Genomic DNA, 22,523 nt, shown 5'->3' on the forward strand with positions numbered 1-22,523 from the left:
GCAGCCTCAGCTCAAAACCCGGCACCCAGGACCCGCCCTCCCTCCTCCCACAGCCAACCCCAGGCCGTCAGGCACCCTGTGGGTGCCGGAGCCTCTAGTCGGGCCGCAACAGGTAGGAGGCAGGGGAATCGGCCGGAGAGCTCCGGGCCGAAGATTGAGGCGCCCGCAGCCCCACGGCCGCCGAGGGTGCCCCCGCGACCGCACACCACCAGGGACCGCTGGGCGATAGCAGGGGAAGAAGCGCGGGCCGCAGCGGTCCGACCCCGCCGCGCAATATCAGGCGCCGGGACGGGGATAGGGGAAGGCCGCGCTCCGGGAACGAACGCCGGAAGCTCGAGGCCGAGCTAAGCGACAGGGAGGGGGAGGAGAGCAGACCCTCCTGGACGCGGCACAGCAGCGGGGGGAACAGGAGCCAAGCAGTAGAATGTATAAAGGATAAAACCAGTGGAAGGGGGGAGGAGGGGGAAGGGGGGGGCAGCACAGCGCAGTGAGGACACAATCAAATAAATAACAATAACAGTATATAACACAGTCACAATACTCAGCCTTCCTGGGCCATTCCAAAATGGCAAGAGGAAGTCTGAGGCACATGACTAGGATTATATATAATCCTAAACCCACGCCCCTAAAACCTTGATGGACAGCCCAATAATCCTATAGGAAAAATTACCACGGACCCAAAAAACTACCTAGCAACTGCTTAGTCATAGACAACCAATCACAAAAAAATGGGCTCTTATATGGCCTCAGGTTTATGCAGCCTTCAGCTAATCTAATCATCATCATTATACTCATCATCATAATGTTATTTATATAGCACTTTTCTCCTAATAGGACTCAAAGTGCTTTCTATTTGCCTTTATAGCACAAAATACAAAACAAGCTTAACAAGGGACATTAGTGAAATGCTTGAGTTAATAGGTAAGTCTTGAGTCTATTTTTGAGGGATTCTACAGTGGAGGCTTCTCGCATTGTGCGGGTCCACAAAGCTGAAAGCTCAACCCCCCAGATGAATTCAGGGAGGTTCTAGGTACTGCTATAAGTCCTTCATCTACAGATCACAGTAATCGAGTGGGACAGGAATCAGAAGCTGCTTCAAGTACCTTTAGGCGCATGGTCATATAGTACTTTGAAAGTGAGTAAGCCAGCATTGAAAACGCTGAGAAAGGCCAGAAGGCCGCTATGCATCAGAGACACTCACGCCCACAAAGTGTTAACTATTGCTGGCAAGCAGTGTAGAAAAGCCGCCACATACTGCACAGCACAACCAAACATCGCCAAACCAGAAGTTCGGTACCTAGAAGTGAAGACACCGGCCAGTAACAATCTAGCAACAGTGGACACGCAGCATGCTGTGGAGAAATTGGGAGGGGAGTCTCTGCAGTGGAGGGAGCGTGTGGCTTAAGGCTTAACAGCCGGAACCATGAACACTCCCTCCCCAGTCAACGGACAGACTCAGACGGGGACCTATGTCCAGAGGGATGCCCTCAATATGGATAGGCCACTGGATGCGGTTCTCCACCGAACTCTGACCAGCCAAGAGCCCCTAACAATCCCAACTACTGCAAGCACCGACACTGGTCAAAATGGGAGTCATCTCCTGACAGAATGAGATTTAAGGTAGCCAACGCAACATGCACAGTGTTAACACCAGTGGGGGAACCGAACACGGCAGCCCAGTAACTGCATCCTTTATTATTATTATTATCTAAATGGAAGACTTTTTACAAGGAGATACGTAATCATTTCCTTGAGTCCAGAACTATATAATCCCTATTACCACCATCCACTCATCGATTTTTCTACTGCATGCATGTAATCATTTATGAACCAATGTTATGAGACAGTGATTATTTGTGACGTTGAAACACTGACAATCTTTTAACCTTAAGTAAAGTTAATTTTGCCATAATATACACTGTATCACTCTTTCTAAATATATTCTTAGAGGGTATTAACATACAGTACCAATTCACATGATAAGTTACTGTAACATAGCAACCTGTATGTTACCAGACAGCAACTAATTGGGATATATTAATACATTAACCCTGTTGATTCTACGAAGCAAAGTGTTTTACTACAATACTTATTGTGAAATTCTGACCACACAATCACTGTGGATATACAACATACAGTATTGGGCTCGATTCAATTCAGCGCGGATTGAATAGTGCCGGAAATTAGCTTGTGTTTTCACACCCTTTTCACATTATTTTAGTATCACTCAAATGTACAGTATTAAAGGGCTTTCAAACCCTTTAATTGTAATTTTTGTAGTAACCCACATCGCATTTCACATGCTGATAGGGGTGTATTCAATGCTTGTCGGATCCTTTCCGATGGAAAGGATCCGACAATGCAGTATTCAATGACTGGCCAAATCCGACTGTCGGATTTGGCCTAACCTGATGACTATCACAAGTACCTACCTATTTCTGACCCGTCAGGTGGGTGGGTCCTCTAATGCTGAGCGCTGGTGTCCCATCCATGCTGCTGATGTCCCGGTGTTTCCTGTCAGTGACCCGCTCCTCTCAGCTCGTACTTTCTCATCTCCCGACCCGCTCCTCTCCTCACCATTCTGTCTCCTCCTCTCAGCTCTTCCTCATCGTCATCCATCTTTGCTCCTCTCCTCACAAGTCCCCGCTCCTCTTCTCACATGGTACCCGTCCCCTCTTACCTGTCCCCACTCGCCCTCATGGCGTGTCCCCGCTCCCCAATCTCATCTCCTCAATCCAACTTTTTTTAAAGTCGGATTGACATTGTCGGAACGGGACCAAAACCTGTTGGATTTGGCCGCGGAATCCGACAAAATACGTGGATCCGCGGCTAATCCGCCAATTCATGTGTTTTTCGACAAGTCGGAATTGCTGACTTGTCGGAAAGGATTGAATAGGTCAGAACAGGTTCCGACCTAAACAAGTCAGAAACTGCCATCTTTTTGACAAGACGGCAGTCTCCGAAAACAATTGAATACACCCCATAATTGGAAATGCGATATAGTCGAATTTAAAAAAAAAAAGTCCTAAAACACAGCAGTGTGCCCTGTGATATTAACACCAGCTCAGGCTGGCAAAATCACAGGGCAGCACTGCGATATGCAGCCTTCTGCACAGCTTTCACTGCCCCCCGGCAGAGAAAGTTGTGCAGGACCCGAATAGTGTGATTAGCTATGTGTGTCCGATGGACATACAAGCTGATCACTGGTAAAAAAAATTAATCGGTGCTCCGGTGCAGGCTGCCAGTCATCAGGACCTCCTGTGCGCTGCTGCAAAACGACAGCTCACTTTACAGCACCGGGGTTCACAGCAGCGCACAGAATCCAAAGCCCGGTAGCCCTGCAAGAGCAGCATTCACTGGCCCCCTGGACTGGTAAGTATATTTACCGTGGGGGGGGGGGGGGCTGCGGCGAGCGTGCGGGGGTACTCGGGACGGGGAGGTCGACCCGGCAGCGGTAATGATGGTGGTGGCACCGCATGTGCAGTAGGACATCGGGGTATTTCATGTTCCATGAAGACAGATGGCTTATATTGGCAAGTCTGGTAGATTGGTACTCCTTTGGTGGCACTGTGGGAAATACTGTTCAACAGGGAAAGAGAGAAGTTCAGCAGATGCCAGCATATGCAATGAAAATTAGTGGGAAGTTCAGACCCCCACTTGGTATGTTCCATCACACAGAATGTGTCCATCCTTTCAGGGACTATTATGAAATACACCTGTATAGCAGTGGCTGAAAATTACTGTATGAACTCTCACAACAAGATCAAATACTTTCAATGCAAGAAATCATACACTAAATTTGTGTGATCACTGGTTATTCATTAGCCATAATGTACTCAGGGACAGGGCAATGCGTTAAGTGGGCCCTGCAATGCAGGCAGGCACCGGGCTTGAGAGGCGCTGCCACAGCCTTGTCCATTTTCCAAGCGCCCGCTGACATTATTTTACCAGCAGGCACCGGCTGATCCTTCCCTGCAGCCTGAGGCTGGAGCTCAGCCCTGAGCACAGTGTGTGGGCATTATGTGTATAAGGGGCACTACTGCTGTGGGCATTGTGTATATGGGACACTACTGTGTGGCATTATGTGTATAAGGTATGCTACTACTGTGGAAATGGGTGGTCTTCAGTATGTCGGCTGTCGGGATACCGGCGCCGGAATCCCGACAGCCAGCATACCGACACTTATTCTCCCTCGTGGGGATCCACGACCCCCCTGGAGGGAGAATAAAATAGCGTGGCACGCGTAGAGCGCCACTGTGCCCGCAGCGTGGCGAGCGCAGTGAGCCCGCAAGGGGCTCATTTGCGCTCGCCACACTGTCGGTAAGCCGGCGGTTGGGCTCCCGGCACCGGTATGCTGGTCGCCGGGAGCCTGACCGCTGGCATACCATACCACACCCGTGGAAATTATATGTATAAAGGTCACTTCTGTGGGCATTATGTGTATCAGGGGCACTGCCGTGGACACTAGGGCCCTCATTCCGAGTCGTTCGCTCGGTATTTTTCATCGCATCGCAATGAAAATCCGCTTAGTACGCATGCGCAATATTCGCACTGCGACTGCGCCAAGTAATTTAACAATGAAGATAGTATTTTTACTCACGGCTTTTTCATCGCTCCGGCGATCGTAATGTGATTGACAGGAAATGGGTGTTACTGGGCGGAAACACGGCGTTTTATGGGCGTGTGGATGAAAACGCTACCGTTTCCGGAAAAACGCAGGAGTGGCTGGAGAAACGGGGGAGTGTCTGAGCGAACGCTGGGTGTGTTTGTGACGTCAAACCAGGAACGACAAGCACTGAACTGATCGCACAGGCAGAGTAAGGTTGAAGTTACTCAGAAACTGCAAAGTAGTTTGTAATCGCAATATTGCGAATACATCGGTCGCAATTTTAAGAAGCTAAGATACACTCCCAGTAGGCGTAGGCTTAGCGTGTGTAACTCTGCTAAATTCGCCTTGCGACCGATCAACTCGGAATGAGGGCCTATGTGTATAAGGGCAAAACTACTGCAGACATTTATGTGTGTAAGGGCACTATTAATATGGACATTATGTGTCTAAGGGTCACTACTGTCTGCATTATGTGTATAAGCTGCATCACTACTGTGGGCATTGTGTTTAAGGGGCAATACTTCTCTTGGCATTATATGTAATGAGCAATACTACTGTTGGCATTATGTGTAAGGGGCATTACTAGTGTGGGCATTATGTATATAAGGGGCACTACTGTGGTCATTGTGTATAAGGGGTACTACTGCAGGCATTGTGTATAAGGGGCACTACTGTGTAGCATAACATGAATAAGGGACACTACTGTGACATAATGTAAATAAGGGTAACTATTGTATGTCATATCATGAATACGGGATACTACTATGTGGTGTAATATGAACCGTGGGTACTAAATGCATTGTAATGTGACCACATCCCTTTTTTGTGGCACGTGCCTTCAGCATGAGCTGTTCCTTTATAAATTATGGAAGGGACAGCGCAAATTTATAGTGTGCAGGGGATACTGAACTCTCTAGCACTGGCCCTGACTGTACTAGTAATTGATACTGAGAACAATGTGCAGGGCTGCCATCAATGGGTACAGTGAAATCTAGCCTGTGACAGAAAGGTCTCATAATGTCCCTGCCATACCCTAGTGACAGCGCAGCTAACACAATTTTCAGACACTGCACAAACCACTGATCTCATCATATCCAGACTCCAGGACCTGTAAGTCATTATTCACACAATACAATCTGATGGACTTCTAAGAGGTATATGGAGAAGGTCTAATGGTACATGTAGGGAGGTGTGATGAGCATTTATGGGGCATATTTGCAGACTTTCCTTTATTCCTCTCCAGGACTTCCTCTATGCAATGTACAGAGATGGAGAGCGGAGAGGTAATGGCGGGAACAACACGTGGCACAGTACATTTTTTAAAACCGCAGTTTGCGCCTGACTCACTCTCTTTACAACCATGATTCAAGACCCTTTTTAGGGTCGGACGAGCCGAGCAATAGTACAGGGCACCTGCGGTCAGTGTCTTTGCTGTATTTCATGCAGACTGGCCGTCTCCATGGAATACTGTTGAAGATATCTCTACCAAAATGGCCACCGCCACAGAGGAGACAGTGATGAAGGATGTGGTGGCATTTTGGGAGGGACATTCACTAGATGCATGCGCAAGTACCAGGTCCGTGGGTCCACTGGCACGCAGCAAAGGGTGCGAGTCATGGCTGAGGAAGACAGCGGCGGCATAAAAATCCCTGACAATGAGCAGATAGTTGTGTGTCATTATTATGTGAGTGAGCCCACATTGTAAGGGATGTATTAAGGTGGCAGAGCACGGTTATAGCATCCTTCTTGGAGATGCAACTTAATGAGATTTGGACACATAAAAAGACATGGTTCTAACTAGAGGCCTGGTGCAAATATATGTGAAGATGATGATTACACCAGCAGCACTATGTAACAGCTTCTCATTGGCTGTTGTGTAATGACCGCTCCAGATGATAAAACCTAATTCATTATCATTACAATAGACAGTGGCAGGAATCACATAGACTGGATAACCTTCAGGAGTATCTTTATTTCTTTGTTAGGAGGACAGTACAGGAATCTTACAGCACAGGGATCTTTCAGCGTAGCAGTGCAGGTTTACATCAGTACAGGTGCGTATCAGTAAAGGATCACATCAGTACACGTTCATAGCAGTACAGGATCATCTCAGTACAAGTTCATAGTCATACAGGTTCAACTTAATACAGGTCCAGTGGCCTTAATGCCCCCGCAAACCCCTTCTAGATGCTACTCATCATCAAAAACATTGTTCTCTTGTGCCTGCAACCCTTTAAACACAGGTGCCTGTAATCAACTGCTTCTCAACCATGAACAATAGTAACATCTCACCTGGATTCTCATTAGCCACAATGCTGCAATTCTAAATCCATGTCAGATCTGTGCTGTCTCTACCACACTATTTAAATTAATAATTTGTCATTTAAATGGAAATCTACATTTACTAATAATATTGTCAAGACCATACTTGTCTACTCTCCCGAAACGGTCAAGAATCTTAGAGGGACAGCCAGAAAGTCATATTTTCTCTTGTGCATATGATAATTAATTTCACTATATTGTTTACAAATAGGATAATGTGAACGTATAACTACCACTGTCATCTCTACTCTGTTAGTAAGTATATACACCTAATGTTAAAATACTGCTACTACAGTGCATCTGGAAAGTATTCACAGCGCTTCACTTTTTCCACATTTTGTTATGTTACAGCCTTATTCCAAACTGGAATAAATTATTTTTTCCCCTCAAAATTCTACACCCAATACCCCAAAATGACAATGTGAAAAAAGTGTTTTTGAGATTTTTGTAAATTTATTAAAAATAAAAAACTAAGAAATCACATGTACATAAGTATTCACAGCCTTTGCTCAATACTTTGTTGATGCACCTTGGGAACCAATTACAGCCTCAAGTCTTTTTGAATATGATGCCACAAGCTTGTCACATCCATCTTTGGGCAGTTTCGCCCATTCCACTTTGTAGCACCTCTCAAGCTCCATCAGGTTGGATGGGAAGCGTCGGTGCACAGCCATTTTCAGATCTCTCCAGAAATTTTCAATAGGATTCAAGTCTGGCTGGGCCAGTCAAGGACCTTAACAGAGTTGTACTGAAGCCACTCCTTTGATATCTTGGCTGTGTGCTCAGGGTCCTTGTCCTGCTGAAAACTGAACCGTCGCCCCAGTCTGAGGTCGAGCGCTCTGGAGCAGGTTTTCATCCACGATGACTCTGTACATTGCTGCATTCATCTTTCCCTCTATCCTGACTAGTCTTCCAGTTCCTGCCGCTAAAAAACATCCCAACAGCATGATGCTGTCACCACCATGCTTTACTATAGGGATGGTATTGGCCTGGTGATGAGCGGTGCCTGGTTTCCTCCAAACATGATACCTGGCATTCACGCCAAAGAGTTGAATCTTTGTCTCATCAGACCAGAGAATTTGGTTTCTCATGGTCTGAGAGTCCTTCAGGTGCATTTTGGCAAACTCCAGGTGTGCTGCCATGTGCTTTTTAATAAGGAGTGGCTTTTGTCTGGCCACTCTACCATACAGGCCAGATTGGTGGATTGCTGCAGAGATGGTTGTCCTTCTGAAAGGTTCTACTCTCTTCACAGAGGAATGCTGTAGCTCTGACAGAGTGACCATTGGGTCTTGCTCACCTTCCTGACTAGGGCCTTTCTCCCCTGATCGCTCAGTTTAGAAGCTGGCCAGCTCTAGGAAGAGTACTGGTGGTTCCGAACTTCTTCCATTTACGGATGATGGAAGGCCACTGTGCTCATTGGGACCTTCAAAGCAGCAGATATTTTTCTGTACCCCTCACCAGATTTGTGCCTCGAGAAATCCTGTCTCGGAGGTCTACAGACAATTCCTTTGACTGCATGCTTGGTTTGTGCTCAGACATGCACTGTCAAGTGTGGGACCTTATATAGACAGATGTGTGCCTTTCCAAATCATGTCCAATCAACTGAATTTAACACAGGTGGACTCCAATTAAGCTGTAGGAACATCTCAAGGATGATCAGTGGAAACAATGCACCTGAGCTCATATTTGAGCTTCGTGTTAAAAGCTGTAAAAACTTATGTACATGTGATTTCTTAGTTTTGTATTTTTAATAAATTAGCAAAAATATAAAAAACTTTTTTCATGCTGTCATTATGGGGTATTGTGTGTAAAAATTTGAGGGAAAAAATGAATTTATTCCATTTTGGAATAAGGCTGTAACATAACAAAATGTGGACAAAGTGAAGCGCTGTGAATACTTTTCGGATGCACTGTATGTTCTGGTTTGAACATATTTTGAGATATGTGTGACTCAACATACACACAGTGGTGGTCATTCCGAGTTGTTCGCTCGGTAATTTTCTTCGCATCGCAGCGATTTTCCGCTAATTGCGCATGCGCAATGTTCGCACTGCGACTGCGCCAAGTAAATTTGCTATGCAGTTAGGAATTTTACTCACAGCATTACGAGGTTTTTTCTTCGTTCTGGTGATCGTAATGTGATTGACAGGAAGTGGGTGTTTCTGGGCGGAAACTGGCCGTTTTATGGGTGTGTGTGAAAAAACGCTGCCGTTTCTGGGAAAAACGCGGGAGTGTCTGAAGAAACGGGGGAGTGTCTGGGCGAACGCTGGGAGTGTTTGTGACGTCAAACCAGGAACGAAACTGACTGAACTGATCGCAGTTGCCGAGTAAGTGTGGAGCTACTCAGAAACTGCTAAGAAGTGTCTATTCGCAATTCTGCTAATCTTTCGTTCGCAATTTTACTATGCTAAGATTCACTCCCAGTAGGCGGCGGCTTAGCGTGTGCAAAGCTGCTAAAAGCAGCTTGCGAGCGAACAACTCGGAATGAGGGCCAGTAAGCATACGTGTTTTAGCAGAACTTTTATGCATATGTTTGGATCGCAAAATGAGTCAAACTCTAAATAAAGTACAGTTAAAACCAACATGACATCTGTGATTTATCCTCGAATGACTATCTGCAGGGGATATGTTATTACGCTGTGAGCAAGTAACAAATGTCAAATCATTACAATACATTGTTCTACTTTTTTTGAACGAACTTGATTTGGGCATAAAACTTACCACACTTGACAAGTTACAAACAGATGCTGCTTTTTACAGTACATTATTGTTTCAGATGAGAGAACAATGGGACAATCTGAATATAACATATTCTGACAACACAAAAGACTAGCAATTACAGACATCAAGAACTTGTGTAGAACCTGTCATACCAATGACGACAGAGACAACGCTAAGTTCTGATGACCCATGTTGTGCTTCCATTCCCAGAATCCGCATGTATTTACACTAGACTTACTTCAGTCCTGTGAACCAGCTGCTGTGTGCCATCATCATTCATTCTGAACGTTTCCAAAAATGGATCGGACTTGCTGAAAAAATCCTGAAATGTAATGTTACTCAGTTAAATGGATTGGCAGATCTCTTTTTGTCTATTTACATCTTTTCTGTCACACTTGATGGAAATGGGAGATTCAATTATTGTTTGACTTGTTAAGCTGCCAGTCTTATTTTAACTTTTTAAAATATCTAGCTTTACTCAATTTAACACTTAACTGCAAATGGGATATTCCGAGCAATTGTGTGATACTGGTGGGAAAGCGGGGCATTTGGTTTGGGCATTGTGGTTTTGCAAGCATTGTAAGTGGATGCTGACTATATGAGCTGGATGACTACATTAAATGTTCAGAGGCTAGTTGACCTAGAATAGGTAGATGTGTTTCCCTGAGGAGCTGCACTGTCTGCTGAAACCTAATAATATCCTTTTAAATTGTAAAATTCTCTGAGACTCTGACTATCATTTCTTCTAAACACTATGGTGGAACTGGGGACCCTGCCATCTGAACCTGGACGCTGGCAGACTCCGCCAATGCCACTCTGGCTTTCCCTGTAGCTGAAACTGTGTACTTCTGCAGGTGCTTGCTATGAGTCTACACCACTGTAATGGGGCTGTCCATCCCTTTCTGCTGGGGGGAGACTTACAGTATTACTATACCTTGTGTATGTTGTGCTTCCTACAGCTTTGCACTCATCTTAATACCCAAACCTTTGCATCCTCTGATAAGTACAGGCACTATTTTGGATTCTGCCTGACAGCAGTGCCTACTGATCCATACCACAGCACCCAGGCCCAGACATGTACACTCTTTATGTAGCTGAGTCACTTCAGCTCCAGATCTCTACCAGTTTTGGAAGAGCTGTGTGCACTCATCTCCACAAGGACTAGCACCCTGTCCCCAGTTCCGATCTATAATGTTGTTACATCCTCTAACACATTGGTGTAGCTAGACCTTCCTACACCTCCAGCTGCCTAGTGGCCTTCTTCATCATTCCATTTACAATGAATGTTCAAGTAGCACTTTTTAATGTATTCATCTTGTATCTATCTATCTATCTATCTATCTATCTATCTATCTATCTATCTATCTATCTATCTATCTATCTATCTCTCTCTCTGTCTGTCTGTCTAGCTATCTCTCAAGATGCAGACAGATATGGGCAATACTAGATAGTAATGAGATAGATATGAAAACTGGAGTCATGTAGGTAGTGTTCATATTTTTCTCTATAGAAAGACTGGCTACAGAGCCCACATCTATATACATTCAACTGTGATCCCTTTTTTAAAAATACTCTGAATTTACTAAGTGTGAAATCTAAAGGTGTGCTAATGTATTACACTCTGTTGTAATTTTAGTTGTATTCTAAGTTACAATTTAAATAATTGGTGTCAGTGTCAAGGATACATAGGTGTTTTACAGATAAATCTCACTATTATTTTTATTTGATAAGTGGGCCAGTTGAGATCAACATACAGTACAGTACCTTTAACTAAATTACTGCATTATATGGGCACCATTTATCGCCTATTATCAACAAGATAAATATTTTTTTTTATCCATTATCTCTTTCATGAGATAGAGAAAGTATTAAACAAACATGGCATAACTTCATTCATAAACTAACATTTTAAGGAAACACATGTCATAGGTCTGTCCCAATGCATACAAATCTCATGCAATAATGTAATACATATTTCTTCCACCAGATGGGGCATTTGCTTAATTGTATTACGCATGTCAGATGAATGTTTAGTATGAAGCATCCTGCACAAACTTTTTTTCTAGTCCTCAATCAGCTCCACAGCTTGGTCAGTATAAAGAAAGACCACAAGTATTGGTCCATCTTGCTGTAGTGAAAGCAAGCTGCAGGTAGAGGGCATAATATAACAAAGCTTACTGCTAAAAGAGGCTATCAGCGCCTTCTGACTCTTCTGGGCTGTGTGGGTAAGTATAATTAATAAGACTGGATACCTGTAGTGGCAGACCAGTGGTCCCAGCATAAAATACTCTGCCCATAATACAAAGAAATAAAAGACAAAAAACAAAAACAAAAGACATGCAATTTTAAAATGAAAAGTAATTGACTAAAAGACTTCCAAATACTCTTTTTGACCATTGTTTTAAATATAAAATGTCATTGTCTTTAGCTAATAAGTTATGCCTAATAGACCATTGCTTGGCTTCATGGCTTCAGGCTATAATAGCATACTATTTGTAAGAGAGTCTCTCTAACTGTGACATATGTTTCAGCCCATTGCTTACATATGCATTCTAAAATTAGGATATTTTAGTTTGTTGACAAGTTTGTGCCATGGTGCTCTATTTATGGCAATAAACTCTGCTCCATCTGTAAACTACTATAGGTAATGTTTTTTCCTTCACTTTCCACTCTTTTTATTAATTAATTAATTCCTAATTTATTAAAACATTATCATTTATTTTAAAAACTTGTTGCGATTTATGCCCGCTCATGAAGATGAAAAAACAGCATTTTACCTTGTCATCTAGTTTCCGTGCACTGAAGGAAAGTTCCACATAGTCATCATTTCCAGACAATTCTTCAGCAATCACCTAAAAGAAACAGGGCTCAGACTTCATTTGATATCACGCTCCCTTGAAAAATGGAAGAGCTAGAGGTAACTCTTAGTGCATCCCAGACATGTGCATCAATCAGATAATATGTATATGATATTTAATATTTAATAATAATGTTCATCATTTTTACCATTTCTGTGATATAAATACATTTATTTTGTATTTTACCTACTTATAATGTGGTGAGATTTTTTTTAATCTTGGTAATAGAATGTAAGCTCTCACGAGCAGGGCTCTCTTCCCTCATGTGCTTATCCTTTTCTTACTTTAATAATATTCAACTGCACCAAATCCAGCAGTCTTCTGCCACCTGATACTTATTCCAGTGTCATCTGCTGATGTAGCTATGTTTATTTACCCTGTACTTGTCATATATTGTCAACTGTAAGTTGCTGTTTTCCTACTTGATTGTTTATGTACTCTGTAATTGGGCGCTGCGGAACCCTTGTGGCGCCATATAAATAAAGGATAATAATAATAATAATAATAATAATATATCCCTTTTAAATCCTATATAATAAAAGGCTAACTGCTCCTCACCTCTGTTATGTGCACTGGTGGCCATTGGAGGCCGCCACACAGACCAAATGAAAATGAAAGTGATCATGTAGGGAGATGTTATAGCCTGCTGCTAATAACGTAAAAACACTGATCTGCTGAATATGGTGAGAGGGTGGTGGAAAGAGAGAGAGTGGGGGTAGGGGTAGATTTTTGGTGTGGCAGCTGGCATTTATAACAACCTTTCATATTCAAAATTGACTGGATTTTTTAGACTTTGGTTTGATTTCCACCTACGGTTGCATTAATCTAATGCTGCTCCTCACCTCTGTGGTGCCGCCGGCAGCCACTGGAGGGACAAGAACACACACCCTATGTTGACTGCACACCCACCATATACTGCTCCTATATACACACTGCACCCTCATACCCCTCCATATAGTGACCCCTATATACAGGGCATATCCCTCCTCCATATACTGTTTCCGCCATATACCTCATACTCTGAGCCTTCTCCTCCATATACTATGCTGCAACCCCAGGTTACTTGTCATCCCAGGACTCGGTAACAAGTTGCGGCAGTAACCAGAAAACGGATGTAGGAACCACCAGACGGTCCCGCTGCGCTCAGAGCGGAGGCACTGGATACAAGAAGGTGAATCAGTCTGGCAGAAAGGGGTGAGACCCTGTTTGGGGTGAGCAGTGCGGTGACCAGGAGGAGGAGGGGTCGGCGCTGGGACTGCAGATAATGCAGCCCCAGGAGGCAGATAATTGTCTCAACTGCCTTAAATCTATTGCGCGCCGGTGGGGGGGAAAGGTCCTGTGCTTGCCCCTCCTACACCCAGCACAGGCCGTGGCGAGCTCAGCGTGCCTGCAAGGAGTTTTCTAGCGCTCGCCCCACTGCCGGCATACTGGTGTCCGGGATCCCGCTGTCGGGATCGTGACAGCTGGGGTCCTGGACGACGGTAAAAAGTATGTATTCCCATTGAGTGTTTACATACAGTACAGTGCTGTGAAAAAGTTTTTGCCCTCTTCCTAATTTCTTCTATTTTTTCATATTTGACACTTTGTTTCAGATCTTTAAACGAAATGAATTAGACCAAAGCAAAGACAACCTAAGTAAACACAAAATATAGTTTTTAAATTATAATTTCATTTATTGAAGGAAAAAAGTTATCCAACACTTAGATCACTTAGATTTTGCCCCCTAATCCTAATACTTGCTTGTGCCACCATTAGCAGCAACAACTGCAGCCAAACTCTTTTATTCCTCCTAACTAGAGACAAGTGTTTCACATTGCTGTGGAGGAATTCTGTCTCACTCTACTTTGCATAATTGCTTTTTCAGCCAAATTGAAGGGTTTACAAGCACAAAGTGCCCGTTTAGAGTCCTGCCACAGGATCTCAACTGAATTCAAGTGAGGACTTTGACTAGACCACTCTGAAACCTTAATTTTGTTTCATTTAAGCCATTCAGAGGTGGACTTGCTGTTGTGCTTCATATAATGTTGATGTATCACCCAATTGCACTTGCGCTTCAGATAATGGACCATGCGCTCTTACAGTAATTATGGTAGGCTTGCCACTCCTGGGAAGATTCATCACTGTTTCAAGTTTTCTCCAATTGGAGATAATCAGGTAAGCGCAATAGGGTCCGATTTGCCGGAGGTACAGGACTTTGGACGAGAATGCACATGTTTTTAAAGTGGCAATCATTTACAATGAAAAACCAACCTGGTTTTGCCTAGTTACTGATTGCTGCTTTAAAAATATGGGCATTCTCATCCCAAGTCACACACCTCTGGCAGCTTGGACTCTATTACATTTACCCCAATAGCTCTTATTGTAGTTGGATGGATTCCCAAAGCTTTAGAATTTTGTTGTTTGTAACCTTTTCCAGACTGGTTAGTTCTAATGCACGTTTCATAAAAAGAGTACTTTTTCAAGAACTCAAGTATTCATATTATGAAATGCACATTGGAACTTACCAGCGTTGTGGACTATGAGCTTCAAGCTGACAGTATCCAACGTATCCTGGCTCCCAATCACAGGAGAGCACAGAGACTGGTAACACCAGCAAGGTAGGAAAACACCACAAGCGCAACTGCTACAGACAACTAAACCCACATCCTGACTCCTTCCAGTGTCTCCTAGGTCCTGCATCTCAGAGAGCACGGAGACTAGAGGAATCAGTATACAGAGGACATCAGCATTAAGAGAACAGGGACAGAATAGGGTAAGGAGGCATCTAGCCTATTTGTTATCACTCCCATAGTTTACTGGCTTCACAGAAGCAACCACTTATTCCTCCCGTGCATCAGATGACTGGTTTACCCGATTCCCTGATCCACCGAACAGTGGCCAGCGATGTTCAGTGATCCATCGTGAAATCTGGGAAATTAAATATGTTAAAAAAAAAACAGATTTGCTGATTCTGACTGTTTTCAATCAGGATCTAGGAATCGGCAAATAGCAACAATATGTTGCTGATGTATGGGAGCCATTGCTCTTAAAAGAACTTAAACGTTGTTGCAATCAGCAACCTCATTGTTTTGTTTTAAAAGGTTTTTTTTAGTTCTGTTTTAATCTCTTTTGCAGTTTATGATGATATGTTATTGCTACAGTTTATGATGATATGTTATTGCTACTGTTAATATTACACTACACATACTATTGCATTTAAGGCCAGTTGATGTTGGGTAACTTTTTTCCTTTAATAAATGAAACTGTATTTTGTGTTTATTCAGCTTGTGTTTGGATCCTATTCAACTACAGTTGCAGTTTTGCTAATTTAGCAAAACTGCAACTGCTTGCGATCGCTGCTGAATTGCGATTGCATCGCTGAATAAAGTAAGCCCCCCTGCCTGTGCAGCCTGGCTACAAAGGCATTCGGGCCACCGCCATTTCCCCCATCGCAGCGGCTGTGCGTCACCCCTTCGCCCCCAAAACTGCCCCTGCTTTTTGCCACAATGCCCCCACAATGCCACGTCACTGCCTCCACAACGCTGCGTTGTCTCCCCCGACCGCCTAGCAAATGCCTCTGCCTGTCATCAGTGCGATGCAAAGCATTTCCCAGGTAGAATCCTGCGCATGTTCACTGGGCTGAAAATCATCAGTATGCGATCGCATCGCTCATGCAATCCATACTCAATATGGCCCTTTGTCTTATTTTGTTTGAAGATCTAAAACAATTGTGACAAATATGAAAAATAGAAGAAAGGGTAAAAACTTTTTCAAGGAATCAGTAAATTATCTTCTCTTCATCTAGCCTACTCCACTATAAAGTCTAATATTATTTTTACTGGAAGTATTATATAATACTGTGCAAATCTCTGCCAAATCAAGCTGTCATTCGAAGTGGATTTTAGACGTACAAAGAAATGTTAGTGTTCTCACAGCTGCATTGCTATACCTGTATACTGTGATGTGATCACCATATAATGGTCCTACATTGTGATCATATAGCATTACTAGGTTAGGACAAATGTGGTGAGATTATATAGTATAATGCAGACCTGTCCAGATAATTATTCTAACAAACTTGAAAAGAACTGTTAAACAACCCTAATAAATACAATTTTAGCATTGGCCAGAATCCTCTTCATTAAGGATCTCTTCTCTATAACAGTGATTCCATTTTGAGTGTGCGGTATTATAGGCATTAGCAGTAATGGGCTTGTCACATATCAATACAAAGTGATTCAGGAATAGAAGAAAAGGGAGTCATAGGCTGGAAACTCAATCAACAGATTGCTCTCTTGCTGTCAGGGTCAAGTGATAAGTGACAATCTGGATGCTTTTCATAGTCATTGAAATAAACCTAACTGACATGAAGCAGAATTGCTAAAGAAAGAGAAGAATGATCCATTGTTCTCCCTTTGTACTGTTACATATTTTAGCTCCGTATATTGGCTTCAGTTAGGGGGCCTGGTTATTTATTTGATTCTAAAGTAAATTACTCATTATGTATTAGAACTTCAGATGATAATTTGATATTCTTTTATTCAAGTCATCGTGCTTTATCTTTTGTTTTATGTAATCTATTTTACAAATGATATGGTTTTAGTCCCACACTTATACATTTTTATAATTTTGTAACTACTATAATACAGATTTGGAGTTTGAGTATTGCAATAGAGGAATAGGGGAGTTATTCAGGTTGGATCGCACAAGCGATCCAACGCGCAGTTTACTGATAATCGGAAAACTGCGCAAGCGCATTACCCATTCTGCACATGAGCAGAATGGGTCCTGCAATCGCATCACAGTAATGCGTATGCCTTAGCCCGATTGACAGAGGCATTTGGAGGGAGGGACGGGGGCGACCAGCGTTGCCAAAAATGGGGGCGTATCACTTCCATTTCCCGGGAGTTGCGAGGCCAAGGACTACATCGCGTATGCAATTTCTTTGGTCTAGCAAGCCTCACTGCAACAGGTAGTTTGAGTTAGCTCAGGCTCACACAGTCTGCTGTTGCAGACGAACATCGCAACCAGTGATCACGATGTTCGTCCCGGGCTGTGATTGCATCACAGTATTTCTATCACAAATGCAGGAAGGAGGTGCAAAGCTTTGCAATTGCAATCCGTGCTGAATTAGGCACTATGGGGGTCATTCCGAGTTGATCGCCCGCTGCCGATTTTCGCAGCGCAACGATCAGGTAAAAAAAATGGCAAAACTGCGCATGCATATGCACCGCAATGCACAGGCGCGTCGTACAGATACATAGAGGATCGTGCTGGGCGGTGGATTTAGCGAAGATTCCATTCGCACAGCCGATTGCAAGGAGATTTACAGGATGAAGACGTTTATGGGTGTCAACTGACCGTTTTCTGGGAGTGTTTGGAAAAACGTAGGCGTGTCCAAGCGTTTGCAGGGCGGGTGTCTAACGTCAATTCTGGACACGAACAGTGATTGCAAGGGCTGAGTAAGTCCAGACCTACTCTGAAACTGCACAAAATGTTTTTGTACTGCTCGGCTGCAAAGGCGTTCGCACACTTGCAAAGCAAAAATACACTCCACATGGGTGGCGACTATGCGTTTGCACGGCTGCTAAAAGTAGCTAGCGAGCGATCAACTCGGAATGACCCCCTTATGTCTGATTTTTTCCAATCGGCTTCTATATACTGACTTACACCTGTTGTGTAGCAATAACTAGCCATGATGATGTTTTACAAAGTGGGCCATAATATCACACCCAGATGTACATTTTATTGCTCTCTTTTTCTGCTGCTCTTACAGATGTATCTTTCCAGGGGCTTCACCGCCACTGCATGTTTTCTATGAAATAAATAACTACGTATAAATACATTTGCTTTAGTTAACTGCTTTTTATATGAAAACATTGCTAGTGCACATAATAAAAACAGAAATAAATTAGTTTCAGTCTAGGCCACCAGTGTGTAGCCAAAAGTTACCTATTTTTCTAGAATATAATTAGTCGACGCACTGCCGACAGTCAAAATGACAAGTTTAATGATGCTTTACCAACATGTTTAAAGTTATCAGGTTGACACGACACTGTTGACATATTATACCAACCCCATCTGCCACATGGTGGATGGGGACATGGAAATGATGCCCCCAAATACACGCTTTAGTAAAGAGAGGGAGAGTGAATAAAGAGGAAGACAGTTGGATGGAAAAGAATCCCGGCTGCACTGTACTGATTTATGTATATTTCAGTATGGTTATATATGACCACCAGTTTGGAAGATGTGAAGCTCTTTAAAAGTCATACCGTTATAGATGATTTTCCCGCTGTGTTTCCATGCTTCAGCAACGATTTTGCAAGTTTTCTTTGTGACACAATCTGCATATCAGAGAAGAAAATCAGTAATATGGTCCTCATGTAAAAGTACAGTATCTCATCATCTATCAGAAACAAGCCTCCCTTTTTTCTTTTTCAAAAATCACAGTTTTCTAACCTGAATATTATCTATAAAGTGGTACACAGGATTGAAGTGTAACATGCGTTACTGCAGCCGGCAGATTCAAATAGCCACAATAAATTAACTTTGAAGTCAAGTTTTTGTGGAGTTTCTAAGGCAGACATTTTTGAGAGGTTTTATATTAGAGGGGCAAAATGACAGAATGCATGTCAGTCAAACACAAGACAGGAAACGTGGACATATCAGTAGAGTGTATTTTTCAACAAAATGTTTACATTATAGTTAAAAGAAAATATATAAATTAACATTTAAAATTTGTTAAAATATGGGTTAAAATGTCATATTAAATATTTTCTGAATATTATAAATATTTTCTGAAGCACATTAATACCATATACTGTAAATGCATCCACAAGCTACTTTCTGATCAGTGGACTGCATCATATCTGCACAAGGACATCTGTGCCCCCTGTTGGAACACAGATGACTGGGGCATATTTTCCTTGACCCCATTTTCATTATTATCTTTACCTTTATGGTGGGGAAAAGAGTAAACTAAGTATAGGATGAATTCAGGTGGGTTACAGGGTGGCTGGCATCTTCAAGTTGATACCAGGGCATATTTTTGGGCATCCCACTGGACCATTTTGCTAAAGATCCCACTGAGGCCTTTCACAATGCTTTCCATCATGGCATCTATTTGAGCACAGAGTATCTTGCTGTACACACAACCAGGGAACCTACCTGGGGATACCACTACATAATACTTCGGTTATTGTATTTTGTGTGGTATATTACATCTTGTGCAGTTTACTTGTCACAGTACGTCTTGGCTGGGGAAATTACTTAAATATTACTTTCCAAAGTTCAGAAAAACAATTCTCATCACTTCAGTCAGTTGCCTGAGGAAGCAGATGGTATTCTGTGAAACGCATAGCAGCAACTGAAGTGATGAGAATTGTTCTTCTGAACTTTGGAAAGCCATTTACTTTTTTTACTTGTGATTGGTTGTAATACTCTTTTTTTAGTTTTAAGTTAATTGTAAAAAAAAAAATATTTTATTTTTATTACTTAATTTTACTTTGGATTAAATGATCTGGACACCTCCACAGTTTGTATGTTTTCAGCTCACCAAAACAAGCTGAATCAATTTGAATCAATTTGTATCCGGAACATTATCACGCAGTGTACACTATGTAAGTTTCCTAATTTAATATATAGCACCTGGATCTACAGTACCATATGAGGGTAGGTCAGCATCACTAAGTAGATCCACAGAACAAGCATAATGTAATATGCATATTTAATAAAAAAAACCTTCATATTAACCTACAAAAGGTGAGTGTTTCTCCTTTCTCCTACAATTATTTTACACTCAGAGTATCCGATGATTTACTCCTTTATCATCAATATCACATCCTGAGAATGAGAGGATACAGTATGAGAGGATATGAGAAGCTTGAAACTGGATACAACATAAAGATATATTCATGCTTGAAACACTCCGGTGAATGATGAGTGCATTTTATTACACACATGTATTCTTTCATTTATATTTGAGTTCCATTGACCATTGCACTGAAGATTCATTGACATTCTGCATTCAATGATGGAGACAGGTCAATATGCTCAGCCAAAAGGCACGTAGACAGTCATCTATCAAGCTGTTGCCTAGCACTACTTCATGTACTGTAGTGATGACAACGGAGTAAAGTATGGGGAATATTTCTGTCACAAGAAGTATTAACAGTACTCAAAGACACAAGTAATCTACTGCAGAAATCTGGGCACAGGGGGAAATCCTGGTAGTTGTCTGCTAACTTGGCAGTCTAGTAAGTCCTAGCAGCTACACTTTTATTCCCTGCTCCCTTGGTTTGCCGCCACTGTGGCGTTCAGGTGCTGCAGAGGATCTGCCACTCTGTGTTGTCAAAGGAGCTCTTCACATATGTGTGATTTCCACTAACCTATATCATATGTGTACTGATGTCACAGGCTTGTTCGCTCATTATGGAAGAATCACTCAGCAATTATAAATCTACCTTGCCTTAAGTTTGGCATCTGTGATGTATTCCAGGGTATTGTGGTTCAGTGCTTATTCCTGGCTATATCCTTGTTTTAATCTTTGTAAATGTTCTGTAGATATCCGATTACTTATATACCAAACCCTACTGCTCACCAGTGCCTAGCAACAAGCCTTGTCTTTATATCTCCTTGAGATTTCGGTCTACCTGTGCACTGAACCCTGCTGTCGAACACATGATCACAGATAAGTGAACCTGGATGAACTAAATTGAGTGTCCGACTCGCTGTGCATCACGCTGCCACGGATAAGTCCATATATGGACTGTTTGTGCTCAAGACCTGCTGCTGACCGAACACCACAGAGTGTCCTTGCCAGTACCGCTTGGGGCAAATCTATTTCTACTACAACAGCAGACTTCCTAACCCTTGTGACAGTTTCTATAGTGGTAATGACAACTATCCAGAGAATGAGAAATCGATAGATAGATAGATAGATAGATAGATAGATAGATACAGTAGATAGATAGACCAAACAAAGTCCCGCCACTCCTGGGGCCAATAGATAAATCTCTTGGATGCCCTCCAGGTGACTGTGAGTCACTATGCAGCAGTGGGGTAACGGAGGCACTCACTAGACTGGTACTGAATTCCATAAAACTGTGTCAGTTTATTAAGCCATTGGGCTGACATGTTTCGGGGCTATACCCCGTCCTCAGGGCCAGACAGCAATGATGACAACATTATTGTCTGGCCCAGAGGACGGGTTATAGCACCGAAACATGTCTATTATGATTCCAGCACTCTGGTCTGAGGAGATCTTATAACAAGGACCTGATTACTGGAACGTAATGCTGGGAAAGGGAGCGGGAATGGAAAATAGCCCCTGGCGCCCTAACTCCGTTGTCTCGCCCGTGCTGTCAGAAATCCCTTGCGAGACTATGGTTGCTTGAGCCCATGGCAGCCGCGTTTGAAGGGCGGATTACGTCTGCCCAACTCCGATGCCCCCTCAGGTCTTAATGGGAGACAAAGGGAAATCCGAGACAGGGTGATAACAAGGGGCCCTCTAACTCAGCAACAAAGCCAGGGGCTACAAACTAACTTAAAACTAGAATATGTGCGGGAAAAACCGCCAGGGAAAAGGACAACCAAAATACCCACTTGTCCACTCTCCTACCCGGCACCGCCGAGTTCCGGAGTGGACTTGTGGAAGCGGAACCCTCCGCAAATGCTCCGAAACAGAATACAAAAATAAAGCGGGCTGAGCCGCAGCACACGGCAGAGCCGCAACTCACGAACACCACATGAGATTCTCTGGCAACCGTGGCGGACAATAGGGGATCAGGAGATTTCTTGGGAAGAGATGACAACTCCAAGCTTCAGGAACTCTGAGGACAGGAATGACCGGACACAGCAAGACTGGAACAGACGTTCAGCAAACCTAAGCAGCATGCAGGAAGCTATTACCGGCGTCTGTGTGAAGCACTGAGAAAGTATTTAACAAGGAGTCCTCCAATCAGATGTTTCAGAGCCAGATTAGCAAGCATGCCGTGCAGCTGCCAGGCTGCACGAGCAGAAACAAGTGTGTG

At 43.1% G+C, this 22,523-nt stretch overlaps 1 protein-coding gene across 1 annotated transcript in view; it reads right to left on the reverse strand.

Annotated features, from left to right (window-relative positions):
• The window catches only part of CPNE4 (copine 4), a 900,265-nt gene that overhangs the window by 290,269 nt on the left and 587,473 nt on the right, over nucleotides 1-22,523 (reverse strand). The window contains exons 4-6 of the mRNA XM_063922365.1: nucleotides 18,765-18,836; nucleotides 12,430-12,504; nucleotides 9,891-9,974 (exon numbers count right to left, since the gene is read on the reverse strand). Coding sequence (XP_063778435.1) covers nucleotides 9,891-9,974; nucleotides 12,430-12,504; nucleotides 18,765-18,836 — 231 coding nt within the window. The remainder of the gene's footprint in view (nucleotides 1-9,890; nucleotides 9,975-12,429; nucleotides 12,505-18,764; nucleotides 18,837-22,523) is intronic.

This window comes from Pseudophryne corroboree, chromosome 5, assembly GCF_028390025.1.
Source record: "Pseudophryne corroboree isolate aPseCor3 chromosome 5, aPseCor3.hap2, whole genome shotgun sequence".
Lineage (NCBI taxonomy): Eukaryota > Metazoa > Chordata > Amphibia > Anura > Myobatrachidae > Pseudophryne > Pseudophryne corroboree.